Raw genomic sequence first — 20,005 nt, forward strand, 5'->3', positions numbered from 1 at the left:
AGTGCAGTAAAGAGGGTGCCTTCAGCCTTCATTTACCAAGCTAGAAGATGTTAACAAAATAAATTATTAGAATAGAGTTGCACAGAAGTTTTGCCATCCCAAGGACTTTCTTCTTTTACATGGTTCTCAATTTTTGTTATGAGGAGCAATGATTTCCATAAGATCTAACAATAAAGTTTCATTAGTGCCACTTCCCCTGGAAAAAACAGAGAAGAGAACCTGAAAGTGGAAAGGATGTTGAGTATGAAAACTGTGTTCTGAGGCTCCTGCCAGTCACTCTTGCCTGTTAGTCATAAAGGAAGAACTACTCAGTAAATTAATTTGAATCCCAGTCACACTCTCTGTACAGGAACATCGTATAGTTAATCAAAAAAAAAAAAAATCTCCTTGGGACACTAAGGTTGATTTCTTCAATGTTATGGCATAAATTCAAATTCAATCAATAGAGTTGCATTGTCCTTACTTCAGGGCTGAATTTAGTTCTTCCCTTTCATTTTTACATACATATTTATAGAACCAAATCTTTGTCTGAAGCCATACAACTCCCAAAAGTGTAATCAATGATTAAATGCTTGTCCTAACATTGTAGTCTCAATAGGTGTGAAGTAATAGATGGAAAAAACAATGCTGATAAAAGAGACTATGACTGGGGCAGAAGAGCTGCTAAAACAATGAGGAATCCTGTGTTACCTTGAAGATTAACAGATTCATTCCGGCACGAGCTTTCATGGGTAAAACCCAGTTCGTCAGATGCATGACCAGAAATAATATTGTTCAGTTTGGTTACAGAGAGAGTCCTTTGGAAGCCATTCAAATAAAGGTATACAGAGAACAGATCACTTTAAGATAGAGGCTATAAATGGACTGTTAAAACCACAGTTCTCCCTACTACAAAAAGAACCTTAACCAATATATTTTCTGCATCCAATACTAGAGGGCCATTTTTATTAATTTTCTTAATATGATGAATAACGTTCCATGTTAATTAAATATTATAAATTGCAGCTTTCCCTGGAATGAAGCCAGGTACTTGGTTTCCTAAACTTTTTGCTAATAGTCTGTTGTCTACATTGGTTAGTAATGCTGGCCGGTATAATCTACAGTCCTCTGGATTTTTATCTTTTTTCAAAAGTATGGTTATACTGGCTTCCAGACAAGAATGAAACTATTTTCTTTGTTCAAGGGTGTGACTTAACATTTGAAGTATTCAAGGCACCAGAAGCTCCTGTAAAGATTTATAGGCCTTGTGCTGACAGTGTCCAGGCCATGGTATCTGCCATTTGGAAACTCCTTTGTAGCATTCCTAGTTTCAACTGCTGGTATCACAGTTCCAGTTCAACTTTTTAATTTTAGCAATCTCCAGGATATTTTTAGGTTTTACAAAATGTATGTTGTAACACTGTTCCTGAAGCTTGAAAGGGGATTTTTGTAGAACTTAGTATGTCTGTTAATTTTCTTTGATCAGTTGCTTTATTTTTCTTCTATTCCAATGGCCAGTATAATGATTGGGAAATAGTTGAATGACATATTTTGAAAGCCTGCAAATGTGATTACAGAGTGCATTTTTAGCAATATTGTGCCACAACTGACATGTGTTTTTTTTCCTGTGGGGAATGGATAATATACCATATTTTCACTATATGATAAATGAACCCTTTCCATTTTAAAAGTTCCACATCAATTTGCTATTTTGATTTACGCATATTTATAAAAACATATATCAAAAGGCAACGTTAAGGTAATGAGATATTTTAATTAGAATAGGATGACATTAAAGTGGGGAAATTATTATAAAATACTACAGAGTCTTCTTCCTTTTCTCCCTCTCCCCCCAATGGACTGATTTAAATCAAGAGCAATTTAAATAACAATTTAAAAGCACAAAAAAAAAAATCACTGATTTAAATCGTTTCCCATTGATACTTCTTCACATAGTTCTTCAAACAACGGTGCAAATCTGATACTAACACATGTTATTTTACAGCCCAGAACAGCATTTTACAACAGCATTTCAGGCGGGCAGGCACCACCAGCCTAAGAGGGTGTACATTAGAGATGTTACATTTCAATTAATTGACTAATCGAATAGTCAATGCAATCTGCATTGACTATTCGATTAGTCCATAAAGGCACGTCCGCCTTTGAAGTGTAGCAACAGCCCCAGGGTTTTTCAAAGGCGAAAGCACTGCGGGGAACATGGGGCCAGCCCCCCACTGGCCCTGTGATCCCTGCGGCATGTCAAAGCGGCAGCGCCACGTGAAGCCCAGGGTCAGTTGGGGACTTAGAGACAGCGGTCGCGGGGGGTGTGTGACTAATCGACTACCGTGTTGACCGTCCGATAAGCATTTGCTTATTGGATAGTCAACTACTTGACTAGTCGTTCACATCCCTAGTGTATGTTGTGTAAATTTTTTAGACAACTTGATTTTTATTAATGTAGGAAATAATACATAATACTCATTAGCAGCACATTAGGAATCTTAAGAACTAAATACACACACACACACACACACACACACACTTCAAGTAAACTGTATATGTTACATAAATGTTTCAAATTCACTATTGCAGTAGGCTCCTGAGTTGCTGGCTGACAGCTACCCTTAAAATCTTTTTTAATTTTCAAATTTTATTAATTCTAACAGACACGCCCTTAGAATACTAAAAGTACAGTGTCCTTAAAACTTCTACAACCAGCTCTCATCTGCTCCACTCCCACTGTCATTTGATGCAAATCTGATTCCAAGTTACCAAAAATTCTAAGACTGATTATGCTTAGAGTGCACATATTTTTGCAGTAAGCCCCACTGAAAACAAGTATAAGATGGGGTTATTTTGGGAAAGCTGAATTATGCTGAAGTAAAATAGGGAACAGACATATGGCATGACCATTATGATCTGTGACCAGGATATTCCAAAATAAGGGGCATGTATTATATAATATAAAATAAGAAACTGACAGTGGCAAGTGGAAACTCTAGATTTCTCTTACTGCAGCTTTCTGTAGTGTACACTAATTTAAGAAGTCATAAGGTTTAGCTATACATTTTTTTTTCCTTGCAGCATACAACATAGCGAACAGCTTGGAAATTTACTTGTTAAATTACACATATACTAAAGGTTTGGAGACAGTCTTGAAGAATGAAGCATTGCAAAGTTGATCCACATTGTTCTTCAGATGTAACCACATCATTTTCTCCCAAAAAGTAATTTTTCTTATGTTTCATTCTTGCAAGCAGACCCTACATTTTCTTCTTAAATTACTTACACTTGACAAGTTTTCCCTTTATTACCCAGGGAACTAACATCTTCAAAATATTAACAGATAGAGTCTCTCATATCCAGAAGCCATAACAGTTTTTCTGTGGCAAAAGTGGTGGGGAACATTGGGACTATGCGTGTGCTGAATAACTTCTCCTTTTTTCTTTTCAGACCACTCCACTGTTCCTTTCTAGTCTGCTTCCTCCTTTTCTATATGTTTTCTCTCTGCCTTAAACAACATCTTAACTAACTTTGCCATGGTTGGCCCTGATCCACCACCACATAAGCACAGAACAAAACCAATCCTATCTAGTCTGTGTTTGTCTTTGCACATGTTAGTCTGCTGAGAAATTGAAAGCCCAGAATGTTCAAGAAGCAAGAGCTGGTTGTTAGGCTGGACATACTTGAACCATTAATTCATTTTATGAGACTGTAAGAATAGATGTACCATATTTGTCATAAGATTTTTTTAAAAAAATCTGAATAATTTTTATCTATTCTGTTCCCCGCCCTCCAAAAAGAGTTTTCTCAGGTTGAAAAAATACCCTGGGGAAAGAATGGCATCTGATGAGAGGTTCAGACCCAGGTGTTGAAACTTGCTGAGCCACGAGGGTATCCGAGTCCAGGCTCCAGCCTGAGCATCTACACTGCTGGTTTTACCCCCAAGCCTAAGTCAGCTGACACAGGATGCTGCTGCAGCTCTTTCCTCGCTGTGTAGTCACTTACTAAGGCCGTGTCCAGACTCAGGGGTTTTTTCGGGAAAAGTAGCCTTTTCCCGAAAAAACTTCCCCTGCGTCCAGACTCAAGCCGCGTTCTTTCGAAATTATTTCGAAAGAACACGGCTTTTCTTTCGATGGCGGTAAACCTCGTTTCACGAGGAAGAACGCCTTCCTTCGAAAGTTCCTCTTTCGAAGGAAGGCGTTCTTCAATGTAAAGAGGCTGTCTTCGAAAGAGAGCATCCAGACTCGCTGGGTGCTCTCTTTCGAAAAAGCGGATTTTTCTTTCGAAAGATCCGCCTGCAGTCTAGACGCGATCTTTCGAAAGATGCTCTTTCGAAAGATGCTTTCGAAAGAGCATCTTTCGAAAGAAGCCTGCAGTCTAGACATAGCCTAAGACTGGCTTCTTTTGTGGAAATTACAAAGGAAAGGAGTTGGCAAGAAAACAAAACACAGACACATCTCTAGAGCCCCAACCATAGGTATTCTTGTTTGCTACCCAAGATCCATAAACCTGAAAGTCCTGGATGTCCCACCATCTCAGGAATTCCAGTATCAGAGGGGTAGCCGTGTTAGTCTGGATCTGCAAAAGAGACAAGGAGTCCTGTGGCACCTTATAGTCTAACAGATGTATTGGAGCATAAGCTTTTGTGGGCAAAGACCCACTTCACATCTGATGAATTGGGTCTTTTCCAACAAAAGCTTATGCTCCAATACATCTGTTAGTCTATAAGGTGCTACAGGACTCCTTGTCGCTTTTGCATCTCAGGAATTGGCACTCCTACTGCAGGGCTGTCCAACTATGTGGACTCTCTCCTCAGACCCTACGCTACCAGCATTCCAAATTATCTTCAAGAAACCACTGACTTCCTGAGGAAACTACAGAGTATCAGTAATCTTCTTAAAAACACTGTCATAGGCACCAGGGACGTAGAAGCTCTCTACACCAATATTCCACGAGGATGGACTACAAGCTGTCAGGAACAGTATCCCTGATGATGCCATGGCACACTTGGTGGCTCAGCTTTGCGATTTTGTCCTCACTCACAACAATTTCCAATTTGGGGACTGTCATGGCTCCTTCCCCACTCTGGCATGATAAATGCAGAAATGGGGGCCAGCAAGTGTACCCCAAAACCTTATCTACCAGGCTTTGGTATAAAACTTCCCCCAAAATCTTAAAACCCTAGATTTTGGGAATAAAACTTCCACTGCCACCACCTAAATATTAATAAAGAAATCAGGGGAAAGATCATTTGGGAAATCTCACCCCTAAAGTAAAAATCAGGGCACACAATTAACCAATCCCAATTAATAAAAATAAAAGAGAAAGAACTTTTATTATTACAACAATATTCCTGTTGCAAGTATAATGACTAGATGGAAAGGTAACAAAATATACTCATGGAGAAACTCCATTGGCCTAGAACTTAGTAGCAAGAGCCACGGGCAGCTCTTGCTGCATTTCAAAGGCAGAGATGGAGCACAGATACTGAGCACCCCTTTCCCCTTTATAGACTAATCGAGTAGGCAACGGAAAGTCCGCTGACTACTTGATTAACTGATTAATCAAAATTTAACGTTCTTACCCTACACTTGATTGATCTATATCTGGCTGTAATTAGCACTCCAATGCATCTGATGAAGTGGATTTCATCCATGAAAGCTTATGCCCAAATAAATGTGTCTTTAAAGTGTCACAGGACTCCTTGTTTTTGCGAAATTAGCACTGTAATGAGCTACAGAGGAACTGTCAATATTCCAGAATAAAACACTATTTTTCAATCAATGCTCCCAATTGCAAGTGCATCCACGATCTAAATAAAGTAACTGCTTAATTCACAGATCAGAAAAACATGGTGGTAGGCAGATTATCTACAGTACAATAAATTACTTTGCAACCAGATTGTACACACGTCTAGTAGCTTAGTTCCAGGACTTTGTTACAAAGCTAAAGCACTCAGCAAGCTTATAATTATTTTTTGATTGTTTGTATATCTTTGTGTTGTTTCTATTTAGCTTTGGGGGAAAGAGAAAAAAATAAACTAATTCTTCCCATTCTGCAAGGAACAAAATATGTCTCTGACACTGACCTTTTGATGACTGTATCCTCAGGAGAATATTAGTTATTACTGCTTTTTTCTCCCTGACAGTGGATGTTAGATATTCATGGTCCAAAAGTTCAAGAAACAGACGCAATTCAACTATTAATTCTTCCATGGCTGAAAAAAACAACAACAAGAATTAACTTTTCTAAACATGTAAACTTGATTTACACAGGCCAGTGAATTCTCAGATGGCTATTTCTTGTCATTTTTTTTTAACCTGTACTCTCTCATTTCTTGTCATTTTTTAACTTGTACTCTCTCCCTCAGTCTTCACCCAAAATCCACACATACATTAAAACTACGTCTACACTACACAAACTATACCAGCACGGCTATGTCCTCATAGCTATGACAGCATAACTGCATAGTTTACATGTGTCGACCTGTCCACATGTTCCCTGTAAACCATCTTGAAAACGAACTGGGAATATATTGCATTACTTAGGCAAACTACAAAAACTAGCCACAGTGTTACTCATCCCACCATTAGCCTCTGGTAAACCACCCTCCCTTATAAATGTCAGAACAATATATAAAAGTGCACACACATCAGATCCCATACCCAAACCATAAAACAAGAAAACCTTTATCTAAACTTTACCCTACTTACAGAAAGTGAAGAATTGTTTCTTGGAGAGAGACATGTTTGTCTCTCTCTGTAGCTGCAGAGAAACTCACACAGAGACAAAAGAGGGGAAAAACCAAATTCCTTTGTTCCAGTTCGAAAGTCCTACCTACATTCCTATTGGCCACTCCACCTGGCTAGGTGTAGTTAACCCCTTAGTCCCCAGACTGCTGGCTGACATTGGCCCTACACTAGGGATGTAAAAGAGTAGTCGAATAGTCAACGTTGGGTACTCAAGTTAACTACCCGCCTTTCCAAGGGGGAGGGTGAATACAGCAGGAGCCAATGCTGTGGGGAGCCAGCTTAAAAGCCAGTTCCCCCAGCACGGTCTCTGCAGTGTGGGGTGGGTGCAGCGCTAATCTAGAGTGTTGACTATTACATGGGCATCATCATCCTACCCAAGAACTCTCCTTTGAGGGTGTACTAATAAGCCAATGACAGGATGATGCTATAAAGGTTCCTAGAGTTTGCGGGGATGCAGTCATACAAAGTCTGTGTGATAAATGAAGTACAGGATGCACCTCCCAACACCAGCAATCTCTGGTCCAGCAACAGCCATGGTCCGGCACGATCACAGATACTCCTGGATCAGAGAGCCCGGTAGCCTAGCGGCAGGAGGGCTATCCAAAAGTGGGGCCAGGCTGAAGCAGCAGAATGGAACAGGGTTGGGGCTGGCGGCAACCCTGAGCAGCCCACAGGATGCAGACTGCTGGAGCCAGGGTAGCAGCCTGCAGCACTGAGACTGGACCCGGGGAAGCACCCACAGTGCATGACCGGGCAGTTAACAGCCTGTGGTAAAGCAGGGCCAGAGGCAGAGTTCTGGGCAGCCAGCAGGAGTTGGGTCAGAGCTTATGAGCGGCCACAGGGCAGGAATTCCCTGGCAACAGGACTGGGGCTGGGACTGGCAGCATGGGGCCAGGACAAGAGCCTCAAGCAGCCTGCAGGAGCATGGGGCCAGAGCCCACAGGCTACTGCAGAGCAGGAGGTCGAGCCCTCAACAGCCCTTGGGAGTCTGTGGCAGTGGAATCAGGACCAGAGCCAGCCCATACCAGCCCACGGCAGTGGGACCAGGGCTGGAGCCAACAGCAGCCTCTGGCAGCCTGTGGCAGTGGGGTCAGAGTCGGAACCACAGCAATGTAGTGCGGGGCTGGAGCCGGAGTCCATGGCAGCCCGCAACAGTGCGGGCTGCTGGAGCCCGCAGAGAGCCTCCAGCCAGGGCAGTGGCAGCAGGGCCAGCCAGGGCTAGGAGCAGTAGAGGGGGCCCCCAGAGCAGACAGCACTGAGAGTAGAGGGCTGAGTGATTGTGGCAGGGAACCTTCCCTGGTCCAGCAAATTTCCTGATTAGGGACTGGTCAGGTCCCAAGGATCCAGGGACGTCCAACTTGTAATAAGAGTAGGAAGCACCCCTTTGGAAGGGCTTGATGTTGTGGCTGAGAAAAGTTTCTCTTAAAGAAGTAGCATTACTATATGAGACCCCAGTGTGCTAGGATGGATGGCCCAGGTAGGAAACACTAGTCCACATACTGAAGAAATGTTGATTTCTCAAAAAATTGGCAAAGACAAAAAGACGTGGCTTTAAGGAATATTAAGGTCTGGCTAGCAGATATACAGGGGTATAATACTCCTGAGAAAAGCATTATTAATGTGCTGGGCTATATCAGGATTTAAAACAAACTACACACACACACAGACACAGAAAACTGTTCTTTATTTTACCCATGGAAACAATGAAGCAGAAACCCACTTCCTTACCTACTTTGCTCCTTTCTTGTCTTCCCGCCCATCACATCCATACTCATTTTATTTTCTAACACAGTATTTCCATAAAGCCAGTTCCTACAGCTGAGTGAGATAAGTGACTAATCTGTTCATACGACCACGTCTGTGCATATTGCAGCATGCTGAACAGTGGTCACACGTACGTCTCTTGCAAATGTTTGAACACCTTAACTCTAGGGATGTCCCTCCCCCCCCACAACACAGGCCTTCTCAGAGCTCATTTTTAATTCTGTCATATTAACAGCTTTGAATTGCTTTAAATAATATAGTCCATGATGGAGTATTGTATTACCAATAACATATTTACAACACAATTCTTGAGATATAACATTTAATGCCAGAATGAAGTATTGCTATGAAACAACTGTGAGCTGGAAGAGCATTCTGGCTAATAGTCTCTGAGAAATGCCCCGCATTCTCACCCCAGGTTCTCTCACAGGCTATGCTCCCACCACAGGCAGGATCGCTAGCACTGCTTCAGTGAGGATGTAGTTTTAACTGCAAGAATGTTACCAAACTCATGTGTTTTGCTTGAGTAGTGGCTGATGAGGCACTTCCAACACTGCACAATGACACCTAAAAGGCAAAGCTCCTTTATTTTCAGTCTTTTCTGGTTCTATGTTTACTTTGTGATGAATAATGGCTTATGTTGTTCTATCTTCTTAGTCGCTCCCATCACTATAGCACCAAGAAGCTCAAAATCATGTAATTACCATCATAACACCTAGTGATGTTGGGAAGCACTAACCCTTCCCATTTTGCAGATGGGAAACTAAGGCTCTGAGAAGCTAACGTCTATGACTGAGTGGGGAGTGGGAGCCAGGTATCCCAAGTTTCAGGAGAGTTTCCTAATGACTGGACTTCCCATCCTCTTGTCCTTGCAGCCTACAGAAACAGGGAAAGAAAGTTACTCCAGAGGTTCCCTTTCATCATATAATCTCATAAAACTGGAAGGGACCTTGAGAGTCATTGAGTCGAGTCCAGTCCCCTGCCCATCCCTGACAGATTTCCCCCCCATCTCTAAATGGCCCACTCGAAGATTGAACTCACAACCCTCAGTTTAGCAGGCCAATGCTCAAACCACTGAGCTATCCCTCCCCCTGACTTTATTATATCATTAAAATATAAAATTGGGTAAAGAGACAGAACATATATCACTAGGGGGGAAAAATACATGTAGGGAGAGGATTTTTCTATTCTCAGACCTCATTTACCCAGGCCTCCCTTCCTGCATTGATCAGGCATTTTGGAAGGGCCCTCCTAATCTGTTCATACGACCACAGGACATACCACACTAATACCAACCCTGGTACTTTCCCTTGCAACAAACCCTGTTGCCAGCTTTGTCCACATATTCACTCTGCTGATACCATTATTGGACCTAACCAAATGAGTTATAAGATCAAGAACACATATTCCTGCGCCTCCAGAAATATAATCTATGCTATCATGTGCTGAAAGTGTCCGTCTGCTATGTACATTGGACAAACGTCTCAGACACTTCGCCAAAGAATCAATGCCCACAAAACAGACATTAGACAGGATCACAAAGAAAAAACAGTTGCTTGCCATTTCAACCAGAAAGGACACCTGTCTCAATGACCTACTCACCTGCATCCTACTTCAGAAGGCATTCAAATCTGCACTTGAAAGAGACTCCTCTGAACTGGCATTCATGCTAAAATTCAACACTCTCTGCGGTGGGCTGAACAAAGACTCCAGCTATCTTACCCATTACAAAGATAGCTTCCCTAATTATCACCTCTAATACTATTAACTCACAGACATCTACCCTTCCCCACCTCTAATATCATTAACTCACTGGCATTCACCTTCCTCCCCCCCACCCCCGCATCTCCCTTCTGTTCTGAAATGTGATTTGTCCTTTTCATATGTGTTCATTTTTTTTAATTGTATCCTTTGGTATATATGGCTGTGACTATTTTCTTCCACTATTTGATCTGAGGAAGTGGGTCTGGCCCACGAAACCTCATCATCTAATAAACCATCTTGTTAGTCTTTAAAGTGCTACATAGTCCTGTATTTTGTTTCAGGTACACCAGACTAACACGGCTACATTTCTATCACTATTCTAGAAGTTTTAAATGCTTCCAGGTCTAACTACATTATCTCTGCCTGTCAGATGCAAACAGAGCAGTTCTTTTATTTAGCACTGTCTCCCTACGAGAAAAAACTTTAAAAAACAACAACAAATAAGTCTAGTAGCACTTTAAAGACTAACAAAACATGTAAATGGTATCATGAGCTTTCATGGGCAAAACCCACTTCTTCAGATGAGTATAAGAAGTCCAGATCTAAGAATAAATAAGCAAAGTGGAGAGGGAAGGGGGAGAGGGAAAAAAAAGAGACAGTGAGTAGATAGTTCAAATAGTTACAAGAGGCTAAAATCCATTAGCACCTCCATTGTTTGATTGGTTGGTTAAGTCAGTAAAAGATGGAAGATAGTGTATGAGCCACCCTATATCCAGGTTCAGATTATTTGCGTAAGAATTAAACTTGTGAATGAAGTTAAGTTCCAATCCTTCTCTATGTATTTGGCTTGTGGAATTGGCCTCAAACACAACAGCAACTTGGAGAGCCATTAATGAGTGTCCAGGAAGATTAAAGAGTTCTCCAACAGGTTTTTGTGAATTGCCTTTTCAGATATTTGATTTGTGTCTATTAATTCTTTCCCGTAGAGACTGTCCAATACACATTTCAGTGGGTCATTGCTGGCATTTGATGGCATAGATCACATTAGTCGATGTGCAAGTTAAATGAGCCTCTGATTTGGTGGCTGATGTCGTTGGGTCCAGTGATGAAATCGCTGGTATAGATGTGTGGGCAAAGTTGGCACTGGGGCTGATTGCAGTTGTCATGGCTCCTTCCCCACTCTGGCATGATAAATGCAGAAGTGGGGGCCAGCAAGTGTACCCCAAAGCCTTATCTACCAGGCTTTGGTATAAAACTTCCCCCAAAATCTTAAAAACCTAGATTTTGGGAATAAAACTTCTGCTGCTACCACCCAAATATTAATAACGAGATTAGGGGAAAGATTCCTAACTGTCAGGGTGGTCAAATATTGGAATAAATTGCCAAGGGAGGTAGTGGATTCTCCCTCTCTGGAGATATTTAAGAACAGGTTAGATAGACATCTGTCAGGGATAGTGTAGACAGAGCTTGATCCTGCCTTGAGGGCGGGGGGCTGGACTCGATGACCTCTCGAGGTCCCTTCCAGTCCTATTATTTTATGATCATTTGGGAAATCTCAGCCCTATTATAAAAATCAGGACACACAAGTAACCAATGCCAGGTTAATAAAAAGAAAAGAGAAAACTTTTATTGTTACAACAATATTCCTGTTGCAAGCATAAGGATCTCCGCTTCATTGACTATGTCGGTATGTCTAATTTACATGCCTCTGTCAGCAGAGGCATGTAGTCTAGACATACCCTAAGTGAGAACGAGTGGAATTCTGTTGTTTTCTCTTCTGGGCCTTTCTTGAAGTAGTTCATGGGTAATTTTTTGGCTCTGTCAATTGTTTTTTTCACTTCTCGAGGTAGTTATTTTAGTTTTAGGAATGCTCCATATAGATCCTGTAGGAGTTTGTCTCTCTGTGGGATTGATGCAAATATGGTTGTATCTTAGGGCTTCACTATAAACAATAGATTGGGAAATGTGTCTGGGATGGAAGCTAGAGGCATGAAGGTAAATGTAGCAGTCAGTGGGTTTCCGGTATAGAGTGGTGGAAATTTGTCCATCATTTAATAGTGCTGTAGTGTCAAGGAAGTGGATTTCTCATGTGGACTGATTCATATTGATCAGAGAGTTACACTATGCTGTGGGCCCATTCCTTCCCGTACTGAATTCAAGTTCTACCAGTGACTTCAATGCAAGCAGGATCAGGACTCTGCAACAGCATAGCTGAAACACTGCAGGCAGATTGTATAATGAACAGACATGCTTTCCCCCCTCAGAGAAGTATCAAGTCCATCTAAGCCCATATGCTAAAGTATTAAGAAATCCATCCATAATTCTAGCTTGCCCAGTAACATAGGGCTGAAATGAGTGGGAGGATTTCCTGGGACCCATCTCTAGTTGCAGGGCATAGGATAAGAAGATATCCCCACCCTCCCAAAATATGTGGGGAAATTAAAGAGAAAGAGAAAGAGCTTTATGCAGCCACATAGCTTTCTGTTTATTCTTCTCACACCACACTCATATCAGTGGTCAAATAGCACTGTTCTGAAACAGCAAGAGCTAGAAGGAGCAGTCTTATAACAACACAGAAGTCAAACATAAATAAATAGTTAAGATTACACTTGTGCAAACCCCTTCTGAAAGGCCCTATTCATCTGCTTCAAAACACTTATCTGCCCTGTCCTAGTTTTCTACTGCCTCACATGCTCTTCTACCTTAAAAAGTAGCTATACAGCTCAGCTAAGTTAATTGTACATACTTTCATGATGCATCTTCCACTATGGCTTTTAGAAAGCTTCTTAAAAAATAGTAAAAATGATAAAAAAAAATCCACCCACACCCCTTCAAAAATTAGCTTAAGACAAGAGCCTAAAAGGTAGAATTTCATTTGGTTCCTGGTAAACTTACCACTTATAATTACCTTGTCAGAATTTTGACAAGTGTGTTTCAAGACAACTATATCATTTCCAGTTCCACATGCATCAGTCAGTTGCATCTTGAGAAGGGTGATTAAAGTGTTACCAAGTCAGATAGGTACATATATATTTTTCCAACTGAAAAACTATTAGTGTTCAGAGGCAATCCCTAAAATGTTCTTTTAATACTACATATTTTCTGTATCATGTGACTTTCCAACTGTCAGCTATCCCAAACAGTGCTGCAGGAAACCAGAGATGACCAGCAAGTTTAGTGGTAACATGAAGGTGCTCCAAACACTGGGCTCAGAAGTAAGAACTCAGAAGACAGATCAATGATTGTGTGAAGACTTCTAATATTTCAGTTCATAATATAACTTTAGAGAATTCTGTAGACCCTCACATGACAAATAATAGATTCCAATCAAATCCCTTAGCACCATTATCAGTCCTAAATAGAATGAGCCCCATCTAAAAGGAAGATGGTCTTAGTGGCATGCAATATGAAATGATCTGGATTCTTTCCTTGGCTCTCTCACTTCTTGCAAGCCATTCAGTGTATGCATGCCTCAGTTTGTCTTCTGTAACACAGGGGTAATCCTAACTCTATCCGAATTAGAGATGAAAAATCTCATTTCGTTATGTTTAACTGGTTAATCAATTAAGGGAGGGAGGGCAGAAGGGCTACTTCAACCCAGCTGCAACTGCCCCCCCCCCCCACTTCTCTTCACAACAGGCAGGGTCTGTACTATCTGGGATGAGTAGCACCTGTCTGTGGTAAGCAAGTGCTGGAGCAGTTGCATCTGCAGCAGACAGCATCTGCAGCAGACAGCACCAGGGCTGGAGCAGTCTCGTGCCCAGGGCAGATGGGAAGCTGCTCCAGCCTTCCCATTGAGGGTGAGGCTTACTGGTTAACCAGTAAAACATTCACATCCCTGTGAGGATACATACATTAACTATTTGAGGTGTTCAGATACTAAGATGAGGCATGGTATAGAAAAGCCTATACAGGTGGCCCCCGACTTGCGATGTGATTGGTTCCTAGGGAAGCGCCACAAGTTGGGGCGTCGTAACTTGAACCCTCATTTACGACAGGCACTGTGTGCGCCATCATAAATGCAGGCTAAGGACTAAGTTGGGGGTTTTCAGCCCCTTCTGCACTTACAAAAATGGTTGTTAAGTGCGGGGCGTCACAACTTGGGCAGTTGCATCTCAGGGGTTTCCTGTAAATACACTTAAAAGATGGATAAACCAAGGAGCAGAGAAGGTAAGTGATTTGTTCAAATAACCTGCTTCATGTCATGTGGTACAGGACTACAAACTTTCAGAATGCAGGTCTGACTTGTTCCTCTGTCCTTTTAAATTTGAAAGGTGAATTGTAATGATTTTTATAGCAAAAGATACAAAAAGCTATATATGATCTTAAAAACAACAGAATAACTTGCCAGATTTTGAAATATCAATACCAATCTCTAGAGGTTTTTAAGTCCTGGCCTTGACAAAGCCCTGTCTGGGATGATTTAGTTGGGACTGGTCCTGCCTTGGGCAGGGGCTGGATTCGATGATTCAGCCCTAGGATTCTATGATTCAATTTTTAACACAATGTTTTTGGAATTTCTTCCCTTATTTTCCTGACAGAATCTGACTTTGTGGGTCTGTGTTTCTTCTGCAGGAGGTGATATCACAAATACCAAAGGAAATGTATGGAACGTAGCTCTCTACCCTCTTTGAAATGTATACAATGCCATCAAATCTTGAAGAAGAAACAGAGAACCACATACTTCATTCCCAGCTGGTAAAAGCCTATCTACCTTTAAAACGCATTGGTAATTAAGGCTATATTGCATTAATTTTTCAACTCCTTAAACATGGCACACAGTAGTATCTATGACAACTGCTTTTGAAGCAGTGTGAACTAGGAACTTTGGGTCATCCTTTAAAACAACTAACTACCAAATAACTCTTCTATGAAATAGTAATAGAGATGTAGCCATGTTAGTCTGGCCTTGCTGAAATGTGCAAGTGACCATGTAAAACCCACCCTTCTTGTCACTTCTTGGCTTATTTTCTGGATATACAATTTTTTTCTTTTCCTTCACAGAGAGTTTATGGTTTCCAACACAAAAAGATCTGGGATTTACTAATAGGGAATACAAAGAATACATTTTTTTCCCCAAGAGGCAATCACAATAGCTGAAATGTAGACAAAACAAAAAAAAAAGATGATGCAAGTCCCAAAAGAACAATATATTCCCATAGCGAAAGTTAGCCCTTGGAAATGTTTCATCACCACAGAATCATTAAGAATAATCTCTCAAAAATGGGTCAAGTTATTTAACAACTCTGGCTATAGATATGCTGTTAGTAAGGAGAACTGATGAAAGGCAGGGTGGAGAATGAGGGCGTTAATCACAATAGTAAGCAAATTCCATCTAGATTGAATAATGAAATCTCATTCCATTTTTACTGAAATGATAGATCCCCGCTGTGCTGCTGCATATGCTACACACCTTTAACAGGGTTTTAAAAAAGCTAGATAAATTCATGGAGTATAAGTCCATCAATGGCTATTAGCCAGGATTGGTAGGAATGGTGTCCCTACTCTCTGTTTCTCTGGAGGTGGGTGACAGGGAGAGATCACTTGATGATGAACTGTTGTGTTCATTCCCTCTAGGACAGCTGGCATTGGCCATTGTCAGAAGACAGGATACTGAGCTAGATGGACTTCTGGTCTAACCCAATATGGCCATTCTTATGTTATGTAAATCAAAAACAATAATGCCCTCTTTGGCATTCAATGTTTATTACTTTTTCGAATCATAGAATACTAGGACTGGAAGGGACCTCGAGAGATCGAGTCCAGTCTCCTACCCTCATGGCAGGACCAAATATGGTCTAGACCAGTGGTCTCCAACCTTTTTACACCAAAGATCACTTTTTAAATCTCCGAACAGGCGAAGATCTACCGCCCCACCCCTTCCTTGAAGCCCTGCCCTCTCTATTCTCCTCTTGTCCATCATTTGCTATCTCCAGCCCTTACTTAAACACTCTGATAAACAGTTTATTTTTAAATTATGCGATGTATAAAATTAAAATCACGTGTTTATAGTTATGAAATAAATGGTCTGTTTTTTATTCATGCTATTTAAATCTAAAATGAAGCATTTATAATTATACATTTTGTGGGGACAGAGATCTGCGGCTGGGGGCAGGGGAGAGGGAACAGAGCGCTGGGAGGGCAGAGGACAGGGTTCTGCAGCAGGGGACAGAGTGCCAGTGGGGACAGGAGAGTGGGGACAGAATTCTGTGGCTGGGGACAGGAGAGTGGGGACAGAATTCTGTGGCTGGGGACAGAGTTCGGGGAGTGGGGTGGGGAGTGGGGACAGAGTTCTGGGGTGGGGAGTGGGGTGCCAGTGGAGGCAGAGAGTCCCCTGTATCTGCCTCCTCCCAAGATTCCCCCGCTCCCAGAGGGAAACCAGCGCGTGCCTGCCCCGGGGCCGACACCCGCGGTGCAGGGAGCCGATGCTCCCTCCCCACAGTACACCCAGCAGAGCAGCTAGCGATACTTCCGGAATCGCCAGAAGTGGCGCTAAGCTGCGGGACTTCTGTCCATCCCTGGGAAGCCTACACTACCTCCATTTTCACTGGAAGTAGGTAGTGAGGCTTCTCGGGGGTGGGAGGGAAACGGGGGCGGGGCAGACAGGATGCCTCACGATCGACTGGTTGAGGCCTCGCGCTCGACCAGTCGATCGCTATTGACCTGTTCGTGACCACGAGTCTAGACCATCCCTGATAGGACATTTATCTAACCTACTCTTAAATATCTCCAGAGATGGGGATTCCACAACCTCCCTGGGCAATTTATTCAAGTGTTTGACTACCCTGACAGGAACTTTTTCCTAATGTCCAACCTAAACCTCCCTTACTACAGTTTAAGCCCATTGCTTCTTGTTCTATCCTCAGAGGCCAAGACGAACAAGTTTTCTCCCTCCTCCTTATGATACCCTTTTAGATACCTGAAAAATGATGGAATGTGAAACCTACCCTCACAAGCCAAAAAGGAAAAAAGTATCAGAGAAAGACAATTACACAGTGCTGTATGTTTCGTTCCAAACCTAAACTAAAATCAACCAGAACTGAAGCAACATAATGATGCAAATTATTCCAGATCTATATTTATGGACACTAGTCTATAAACATTCAAAAATATTTGAAGTGTCATAAAGTGTACATGATCTACAAACCAGAAGCAAAAAGACAAGAATGAGCTCATTACAAGAACGTTCAGACTGTTTTGTACAAACATGTTCAGATTGTTTTTGTTCACTCTAAGTGGTAGATGCATATCAATGGGAGCTAAGGAACAAATAAAGCTTGAAGAAAACTAGTCTAGTGATTTAAAGAAGATTACAGATGTTTCATGATAGCCAGAGTAAATTTATATTTATTTTCCACACTGGAAAAAGTCTTAGAACAGCAGGCAGGCTCAAACTTCGTGTTCTCTGAAACTACAGAATTATTTTAAAAATCTCATCTCAGACACTGCAATGTTTAATTTTAAATGTTCACATATAACTTCCCAAAACGATTTTGCTCAAATGTAGTTGACTTTGTACCTCTGATTAAGAGCCTTCAAGTCAAATATGAAGTGTGAATATTGTAATTTAGTGTGTTTACCTACATATGAAATTCTCAATTTTGAATTACCTAATTAAGGACATACAGAGACCCTATATTTTAAGGCACAGCAAGGAGTAACAGTTGATGTTCAGTTTTCAGTCTTATTGCTGTATTTACTGACTTTTCAGACCTTGGATTTCAAAGCCATAACCTTGATTTAATGCTAGCTTTTTACAAGAAACACGTGAATTAAAATATAATCTATTTTAACTATTATTAGAGTATGCATATTTTACCACAGAAAGCTGTTTATACTTATACCAAAGTTTGTATTACATCTTTAAACAAAAATGCTCCCCAGCCCCAACATGACTTGGTATCACTTTAAAACATGAACATTTTCCACTCCAAAGTTCAAGCCTCCATTCTCAGTGAGCAGGAGTGAGATGTAGGACAGTCTTGGGCCTTAACTCAAAGTCATGATTTAAAAATATACAAAAGTAACAAATGTTAGGAACTATCTGGAAAGGGATATATAAGAAGGCAAGAATCAGAGGGGTAGCCGTGTTAGTCTGAATCTGCAAAAGCGACGAGGAGTCCTGTGGCACCTTATAGACCAACTGAAGGCAAGAGAATCTCATAATGCCACTATAAAATCTAGGGCATCCACACCTACATGCAGTTCTGGATGCCCCATCTCAAAAAAAGATAGATCAGAACTGGAAAAAATAGAGAAGGGCAACAAAGATTGTGATAATGGAACAACTTCTATATGAGGAGAGAATAAAAAAGACTGAGACAGTACATCTTACAGAAGAGATAACTACAGGGAGGGATATCATAGATGTCTATAAAATCATGAATGATGCAGAGGGAGGGAATAAGTAAGTGTTATTTTTACCCTTTAATATAATCAGAGTACTGGGTTCACCCAAGGAAATTAATAGGCAGAAGCTTTAAAACAAAAGGAAGTTCTTTACACAATGCAGCATCAACTGAAAGAACTCAATCCCAATGGATTTTGTGAAGGCCAAAGATACAGTTTGGTTCCAAAAAGAATTTGATTAAGTTCATGGGAGGATAGATTCATCAATGGCTATTAGTCAAAATGATGAGAGACAGAACAACATGTTCTGGGTGTCCTTAAAACTCTTGACTGCTAGAACCTGGGACTAGAGGACTGAAGGTTACTGCCAGAGACAGAATATTGGACTGTATGGACCCCGGTCTCACTCCATATGGAAATCTTTATGTTATTACCACCCCAAGAATGAAGTGAAATATGGGTAAGATTCTTCAGCATGGTACTCTATTCACTGAATAATATAGGTGACATTGCTTGCTAGAAAATTTGGTAACAATCCTTTATTTTAAACAGTGTACCAACTAGATTGTTACCCACTTTCCAAACAACATGAAAAGCAGCAGACAAAGGATGCAGCCATTAAACCCTCCTTCTGCCTCATACATATTTATGATCAATCTTAATGAGCACCGGGGGATCATTACAACCCACATAGAATCATAGAATAATAGGACTGGAAGGGACCTCAAGAGGTCATCGAGTATTCCACCTTTTTTATTTCTACCACTTCAGCCTTCAAAGCACTGGCTTGTACAAAATTTGGCGATAAAGGAAGAGGTGGAAAAGCAGATAAGGAACTTCTGGGTGAAGGAACAAGTTGCCAAAAATCCTGCTCACTCATCTACAGCTGTTTGGCAGACTCATAGGAATATAAACCATTAGTACATGACAGATGAATAAGTGACTTTAAAACAAAACAAAACCATACTTCAGTGTTTTATGCCCTTCCAGACTTTTTAAACAAATTCATAGAAATCATAAAAATCAAAGAGTTAGTCATTAATATTATAATCAATTATTTAACACAATATTAATTATATAAATTAAGCCAGGTATAACAATGCGTTGCACAAATTAAGAAGTATCAGTTAACTAAGTACAGAAATGTAAACCATAGTTCACTTATGTTTTTGAAGTCTTCCTCTAAAAATATATTTTTCAAGCAAGATATTTTTTCTTTCCCTCATATAAATAATATATTCTAAAACTGACAGATCTTACATGGATCTTACTTCTGCTTGAAGTCTAAACTAAACAGAAAGACAATGTCATGCTTATGTTTCAGTTCACTGTAGGAATTTTGTTTCAGTTTTCTTTCTAGATTCTACTATCCTTACCAATGAAGAAATCTGCGTTTCTTACATAGCAGCATCTCAGTTTATTTTGGGGTCACACCATCTTGTCATTGTGACATC

The 20,005-nt window shown here is 40.9% G+C and overlaps 1 protein-coding gene across 7 annotated transcripts in view; it reads right to left on the reverse strand.

Moving 5' to 3' along the window:
* Window positions 1-20,005, reverse strand: part of AFAP1 (actin filament associated protein 1) — a 172,897-nt gene that overhangs the window by 91,882 nt on the left and 61,010 nt on the right. For 5 of the 7 annotated variants that reach the window (XM_006128231.4, XM_006128235.4, XM_075930793.1 and 2 more), the window contains one exon: window positions 6,071-6,199. The exons of the other annotated variants lie outside the window; for them this stretch is intronic. In XM_006128231.4, coding sequence (XP_006128293.3) covers window positions 6,071-6,199 — 129 coding nt within the window. The remainder of the gene's footprint in view (window positions 1-6,070; window positions 6,200-20,005) is intronic. 7 annotated transcript variants of the gene reach the window in all.

This window comes from Pelodiscus sinensis, chromosome 5, assembly GCF_049634645.1.
Source record: "Pelodiscus sinensis isolate JC-2024 chromosome 5, ASM4963464v1, whole genome shotgun sequence".
Lineage (NCBI taxonomy): Eukaryota > Metazoa > Chordata > Testudines > Trionychidae > Pelodiscus > Pelodiscus sinensis.